The sequence below is a fragment of the Cannabis sativa genome, chromosome 4, assembly GCF_029168945.1.
Source record: "Cannabis sativa cultivar Pink pepper isolate KNU-18-1 chromosome 4, ASM2916894v1, whole genome shotgun sequence".
Classification (NCBI taxonomy): domain Eukaryota; kingdom Viridiplantae; phylum Streptophyta; class Magnoliopsida; order Rosales; family Cannabaceae; genus Cannabis; species Cannabis sativa.
In genome coordinates this window covers 63,205,952-63,213,952 of record NC_083604.1, presented here as the reverse complement: position 1 = coordinate 63,213,952, position 8,001 = coordinate 63,205,952, and the positions used below count along the sequence as shown (strand labels likewise).

General features: G+C 24.8%; 1 protein-coding gene across 1 annotated transcript; it reads right to left on the bottom strand.

Moving 5' to 3' along the window:
* Positions 1 to 1,156: 1,156 nt before the first annotated feature.
* LOC115713689 (uncharacterized) lies at positions 1,157 to 1,762 on the bottom strand. Its single transcript, XM_030642170.2, has one exon. It carries the CDS (start codon positions 1,760 to 1,762, stop codon positions 1,157 to 1,159), a length of 606 nt encoding a protein of 201 aa, XP_030498030.2.
* Positions 1,763 to 8,001: the final 6,239 nt, after the last annotated feature.

Here is an 8,001-nt window from a genome sequence, read left to right as displayed (position 1 = left end):
TAAAAAATATACAATAATATCATAAAAATGGAGCAACCCCATTACAGAACAGTTAAAACCTGTGAAACCAATTTCGACATGTCAAACCAGTTTTGACGTTATAAAAAATCATAACAAAATACAAATGTTAATAATAAAGTTAATTGAAACCAGTTTCATCAGACAATCAAATAAAAACATACACACACACACACACAAATACAAAAAAAAAAAAAAAATACTAATCACAAAGATAATCAAAACAACACATAATGCATACTAATAATTTAATAACAAAATATAAGTGTAAGTTTCCAACATAAAAACAAAATAATAAAAAAGTAACTTGAAAAAAAATTCTAATAACATAATGAAACTATTTTTTTTATTCTTTTAATGAAATTATTAGTTTCTTTCAATGTTGATGAAATTGATTTTTAAAGTTTATATTATCTTTAGATTATAATTTTTTATATTGTTTTTTTTTTCAGGATGATGTTGATAAAACTGGTTTTTTTTTTTTTTTTTTTTTTTGCTTTTAATGAAATAATTAGTTTTTAACAAAAATCAAAGAAAAAAAATAGTAGTTTAAATAAAAAAAAACAAGTTTAATTTTTGTAAAAAAAAATAATATCTATAGTTAAGATCATTTTTTTTATTTATTTTAGTATTTTATTTTTTTTTAAAAAAAGAAAAAATAAATAAAAAAAAACACAAATTTAAAGTTTTTTATGGCATTCCTCAAGACTTTTTCCCATATTTATAAGTTTTTTTAAATTGTCATATTTAGTGTAATTAATTTTTTATGCCATATATATCAAAACTTATCTTTATTTTCTCATATTTTTTGTAAATAGCCCATTGATTAATAAGTACCTAATTTTCTTCGTTCAAAAATAAAATTTACAATTATATTATCAATACATGAATGAGGTGCTAGGTAATCAACCACACTTCAAAGATTTTGTGAGAAATATAAAATAAATAAATAAAAGATTAGCATCGTAAATGAAAATCTATAGTATGTATATATTGAATAAAGAAGTTATATTAATTACAAATATTGTATTCCAAACAAGAAGAATTGTTAGCTCCATGATCTAACCAAAACCCAAATTAGTAAATGAATTTGGCAAACCTAATAAGAAAGAAGGTTAATATAGAATGTTGTGGCAAATTAAAGAGCGTCTAAAGCAGCAGTTAGAGCAAGAACGTAATAGTATTCATCACATGCGTATAAAGCATGATTATGATTATGACTGTCCTTACACCCACACTCCTCTGAGACTGAGCTGTTCTTATTCTCAAATATATGTTCTTCACTCAAAACCTTCACACTGATCTTCACTTTAAGTTTAGCTGGTTTAAGCTCACCACTTGAATGAGCCATGGTCACCCACTTGTCTAACACCATGTTTGGTGACTCACTAACATCTTTCCATGCAATCTCAGCACTGCCCAACAGTTTTGAACCACTTCTCCCAAGAATTGGCACTCTGTTTCTCCACCTCAGCTCCAAAACCAACTTCTCTTGCTTTATCAATTTGGTGATGTCCACTTTGTTGTCCTCAATCCCAGAGCACTCTAAAGAGAAAGTTTCATTCCAAACGTGGTCCTTTTTGGTGGGGATTTCTTTAGTGTCGATCCCAACTTTTCTTTTGTTGCTTCCAACTGGAAGATAACATCTCACAAACAGGTCACCTCTTGGTTTTGATTCTACACTTTTTGCTTCTACAATTTTCAGCTCTAGACTAAGGGAAGAGTTAATTTGTGGAATGCCCATTATGTTTTTCTTTCTTTCTAAATGAAAGGAATCGAGTTTGAGCTTGAGAGAATGAGAAGTAGTTTTGGTTTTTGATGTTGAGTAGTATTGGATTTAGAGTTATATATAGTGTATACCATTACCTTTTTAACTAGTGGATATGACATATTTGGAGGATTATATTATAACAAAACAATCCAAGTGGATATCCCTTCTATTTCCCTAGGCTTTATCTTAGTTGCATTTTTATAATGTTATGTTGAATAGAAGTGAATCAATGTAAGATTGAGTTGGGGTTGTGGAGGGATTTGATTGATATTAATAAAAGAGTCTCTTAGATTCTTTGAAAAGCTAGATTTTCATAAATGGCTCTTCTAGTTTTTTCAAAAATTGAAACACAATATTGTACTGGCTGATGTTTTAGAGTATTTTTCTTAGTTTTTTCAAGTATATGTGGTTGGTGATAATATGCCGTTTGATAAATGGGGTGTTCACTATTTCATTAACAAAGAATACTTATTTTTTTTTAAAAAAAAATACTTAAATGGAAAATACTAATAGGTATCTTAAAATGCCAAATATTGTAAGATGTGACATGTTGTTTATTACTGCATTTTAATATCAAATTCTACAAACTTTAATTTAATAAATAATATGAGAAACTGTTAACCAAATATAAGTTGTAAACAAATATAAGTTGTTACATCAATAAACATATTCAACTAACAAATAACAATATTATCTCCAAAAAGCAATGTAGTAATTGAGGAATTTGTTTAGTTAGCTTATGAAGGTTCCTAGGAGAGTGCAAACGCATAATTAAATTTGGGCTTCTCTCACACTCATTTGTCATTTGTAGTGAAACACCATTCAAAAATATTGTTTTGTTCATAAGCTAAAGTTAATATTCCTGTCAAAGAAATAATAATTTATTAATGCTGATTATTTATTCAATGAGAGCAATACTAGCCACCCAGCATCTTTGGCAATAAGGTTACAATTCAAAATCATCAATATATATATATGAAACACTTTTTAATGGGTATTACCCATGAATAGTTACTAAACAAATTTAACTATAAATATTAATTTTAAAAATATCAAATTATCAAATTTTGATCAAATAACGAATAATGAAATCACAAATTTAAATTTCTATGCTTAATTTAACTACTTAATTAAAAAAATATCAAAAAATATCTATTTTTACACTATATCAAAAATATGTTCATACAAAAATATTTAACTCAAACTCAACTTTTTCTTTTCTTATTTTTCTTGCTAAAAAACTTTTTTTTTTAATTTTTTTTTACCGATTGAACAATCTCATCCCATACGATATAAAAATGAGAGATTTTTTTAATTAGATAGAAAAATTAAGCATAAAAACTCAAAATTTTCTAATTTTACCTATTCATGGGTAATACCCATTAAGAGTGCACCCATATATATCTATTCTATATAAAGTGTGCCTATATAACTAAATTCTTGGTTTATGAGAAATTCGTGGTCACTTTTTATTTATATTTAATAAAATAATAAAATATTATTTATATATAATAAAATAATAAAATAAAAATAAAAAAAATCTCATTAATATTTGAACTGATATTTGATGCTAATCATTTATCTGTTTTTATTTTTTAAAAAATACTTGAGCTTACCAAAATCTATAAGAACAAAATCAATGAAGAAAATTTTAACAAAAAAAAAATGAATGAAGAAAAAAAGTGTCATAAACATTATTGAATAATGGCAATGGCCAATACAAGAATTTCGGCACAAAAAATTATACTTGATCCCTAGACAAAATTATCATCTTCCAATCTTAATAATATAAATAATGAACAACACCTCATTAGTTATTCTAGGAGAATGATGCATGGTAATATCAAAAAAATCATTAGATGATAATAATATTTCTCTAACAATGATACCCTAAGTAAGAACTAAGAAGTATTGTAGCATTTTATTTTCAAGAGCATAAAATAATATTAAGACAATTGGATTCCACAATCAAGCTCTTATTCTCCTATTAAAAAAACACATTAATATACATGTAAATGATTCTTAGTTTTACAATAATAAATTATTAATAAACTCACAATTTCATAAAATTATAAAGTAGTAATTTCAATTAATTTTTAAAAATAATTTATAATTTTTTCAAAGTATTGGTTATAATTATTATTTCTAATTTTATAAAAAATAAATATAATTTTTTTTAAAAAAATAATTATTAGAAACTTGCCATAAAAAGTTATTAGATTGTTACCTTATTAATTTTTTTAGTGACCATCAATGGGTATTACCCATTTAGAAGTGTTCCATATATATATAAAGTATTTTAACTAAAACATTTCACATTATAATTTGTAAAAAAGAGATTTTTTATCTACAACTTTTAGATAGATGTTATCTTCAATTATCAATAATTTAGAGATTGATTTTTAATTTTCTTTTTTATTTCACACACATTTAAGTTGTGTTTTCTTTAGTATTTGAACATGAATTTTTAGTTTATTTTTGGATTATCTTAAGAACATATTACACTTAAATTATCAAGTTTTCTTAAACACTATAATATATTACATCCAGTATTTACTTTTAATTGTCAAGATTATAAATTACATTATTTAGATATACATAATAATAATCTCACCTAATAAGTAATAATATTTTTTCTTTAATTGTTAATTATATCTTTTAAACAAAGTAAAAAATATCTAACATAAAATTAGTATACATACCTCGCACGTAATTTTTTACTATTATATATATATATATAAAAGAGGATTTTGAAGAGATGATGTGGCATTCTCTTTTTTAATGTTCTATTGTTTCTAATTTCAAATTTTTTTGTTTTTTTTTTATATTTAACATTTATTAATAACAATAACTCATTAATAAAAAATCTGTTCAAAAAAAAAAAAAATAGAAAAAATTTTTTTAATAGACATTGTATTTATCAAATAATAAAAGTGTCTTCTCACTTTATAATTTACACTATATTTATTTCTATTATTAAGTTAAATTTAAGTATAGTTAAAGTGTAATTCCTTTTTTTAGTGTTACAAAGTTATATTATATATATCTTATTATCTTAAGTTTCTGTTATTACTATCACCCTTCATAAGAAATATTTTTATATAATCATAATTATATATGATAAGAGGATATTTTGAAATACAAAATAAAAAAAAAAAATTATTGAATATCATGTCAACAATTTAGATTACTTTTTTAAGGTAAATTTTTTGAATTTGATTCAATTTTACTATTATTAATTTTAAAATTGTAATATAAGTATGGTAACTTAATCATATTAAATATGAAGTTTTTTCACTTTCTTCTCAAAATACTATTTTAATAATAAATTTTCATTTCTATGATTATATATATGTATATATATACATTTATTTTTTGAAAGTATACTTTATTAAATTGGGAACTCAATATAAGCTTTATTTTTTGAAATTTCAATATAGATATGGTGGCTTAATCATATTGGATATGAAGTTTTTTCACTTTGTTCTCAATGTACTATTTTAATAAGGGAAATTTGAGTTTCTATGCATTTTTTATACCTAAATTAATTATTTAAACTAATACTTATAACTCTTTAAAAAATAGGACTACTTTTACCTAAACCCCAAAATACCCCCCTCATTATTCTCAACCATTTCTCTCTCTTCCTCCTTTCTCTCTCAAATCAAACCCACCAAAACACACTGCCGATCCACCTCCCTTCCACCCAAAACCAACCATCGCAGAACGGCGAATGCCACCTCCGACCGAGACGCCGACGGAGAGCCAACCGAACCCACACCTCCACCACCTCCGACCCTCTCTGAAATCTGAAGAAAAAAAAAAAAAAATTCGAAACTTTTTTTTTTTTTTTTTTCTGCGATTTGAGAGAGGGAAGAAGACAAGGTCGATGGTCGGACCTTGGGGGTCCGATGGTCGGACCCATCGGACCCCCCAAGGTCCGACCATCGGACCTTTGAATTTTTTTTTTTTTTTTTTTTTTTCGCGATTTTGGAGAGAGAGGAAGAAAGGGTCCGATGGTCGGGTCCGATGGGTCCGATGGGTCCGATGGTCGGGTCCGATGGGTCCGATGGTCGGCTTTAATTTTTTTTTTTTTTTTTTTTTTTTTTTTTTTTCTGCGATTTGAGAGAGAGGGGAAGAGAGAGGTCCGATGGTCGGACCTTGGGGGTCCGATGGTGTCCGACCAAGTCCGATGGGTCCGATTGGTCGGACCCCATCGGACCCCATGGTCCGACCATCGGACCTGGGGTGTGGGATTATTGGGACCGGCTAGATAGAGAGAGAAAGAGAGATAGTTTTAGTTTGGGGGTATTTTTGGGGTTTTGAAAAAAAAGGTATAGTTTTTTTAGGGTTTTAATTATTGGTTTATAAATCAAATTTTTTGATTTTCTAAGCATAGAAAATCAAATTTCCCTTTAATAATAAACTTTATTTGTATGATTATATATGAATATATATATTTATATATATACATTCATTTTTTTTGAAAGTATACTTTTATTGATTTAGGATCTTAATATAAGTTTTATTTTCTATTTCTAAACATCTATTTTTTTTTCTACTTTTAATTATTATTTTATGATTTTTTTTATAAAGTGCATGCTATTTTTATTTTAATTCCATTTCAATTCTCTATTATCATTCATACTTTGTTTAAAATAAATTTATTCTTAACCATATTACTATTTATATATATACACATATATCTATATATAGAGAGGTCACGTTATCTTTCATATTCTTTGTTTTCTCCATTTACTTTATTTAAGATTTTTATTAATTTGATCATCATTATTAATAAGTGATTAATCAACTGTACCTACATTTAATACTGTAGATAAATTTAAAAGATAAACTATTAATATTATTTAGTTTTTTTTTTTTTATTTTTAAAATAATATTATTTAGTCTTTATTAAGAATAAAAGATGTAATATAATTTTTATTATATCTAAGTATAGAAAAATAAAAGAAGAAAAAAAGAAGTTCAATAATACTAATAATAATTTATACATTTCAAATCTCAAATAATAATAAAAAATAAAATAATACAAATAATATTTCAAATTAATTTTATAAATTTACAATTAGGAGTAATGATGTTGAATTTTATAAACTAAATTAACATTCATTTGTACATTTCTTTTGTTTAATTATTTTTTTCTTTTAAAACTAATCAATTTTTTTTGTTCCTAAATATTTTTGTTAACCTTTATTATTTATTTAATTATTTTATTTTACTTTTAATATGTATTATTAATTATTAAATTAAACATAAGAGAGCTTATGTGACATCTAGATACTTTTTAAACTATTTTTACTTTTTTTTTCGTTACATTTTCTAAATAAAAAAAAAATCATTCATTAGTAGTATATTAATAGTCTCTTTTTATTTCTTATAACTCACATCTAGGGATGCACATTTTCCCCACGGGGATGCACAATATATATAGTTAGATTTTTTAAAATTTTCTAGATTATTTTAATTAAAAATATATCTTATTTTAAATATCAAACAAGATCATTTTATAAAATTAATTTAAATAATATAAAATATAAAATATCTGACCTTAAATTTAAAAATAAGATAAAATAATCAAATTTTAAAAATAAAATAACCAATTAAGCAAAAAATTAAATTTTATCCATTCTCAGGTTTAAAATCTACTAATATCTAAAATTAATTAATTATTAAAAAATAAATTAATTTTATTCTCATAATTAGATTTGAGATTTGAAAAATAAAAGTCTTAATACAAGATTATACAAAAAATTTAAAATTAATTCCATGAAAAAGCATGAAAAAATAGAAAAAAAGATTGGATTTGGTGCGGATGGTATGCATCGTGGATTGGGCATCCTGATCGAGAAAGCACGGCGCAAGAGGCTGCATGCAACCTCTCCGCGAGCGCAGGGGGCCAACTTTTAGACAAAAGTTTGCCCAAATGGGTGTGGAACCTCGAACACCAGCGTGTCCAAAACTGTGTGCACCCGAGTTTTACGGGTATCCGCGTGCGCATGGAGGTGTCACACCTCCTTATTTTTTTTTTTTTTAAAAAAAAATCATAACTAATTCAAATAAAATCGAAATTAAGTTCTGTAAAAAAGTGAATTACTTAATTTTTTCCATACTATCCAAGAAAAATAATTTCAGAACGAAATTCTAATTATTTTATGTAAAAATTTTACAAACATCAATCAATCATCAATAAG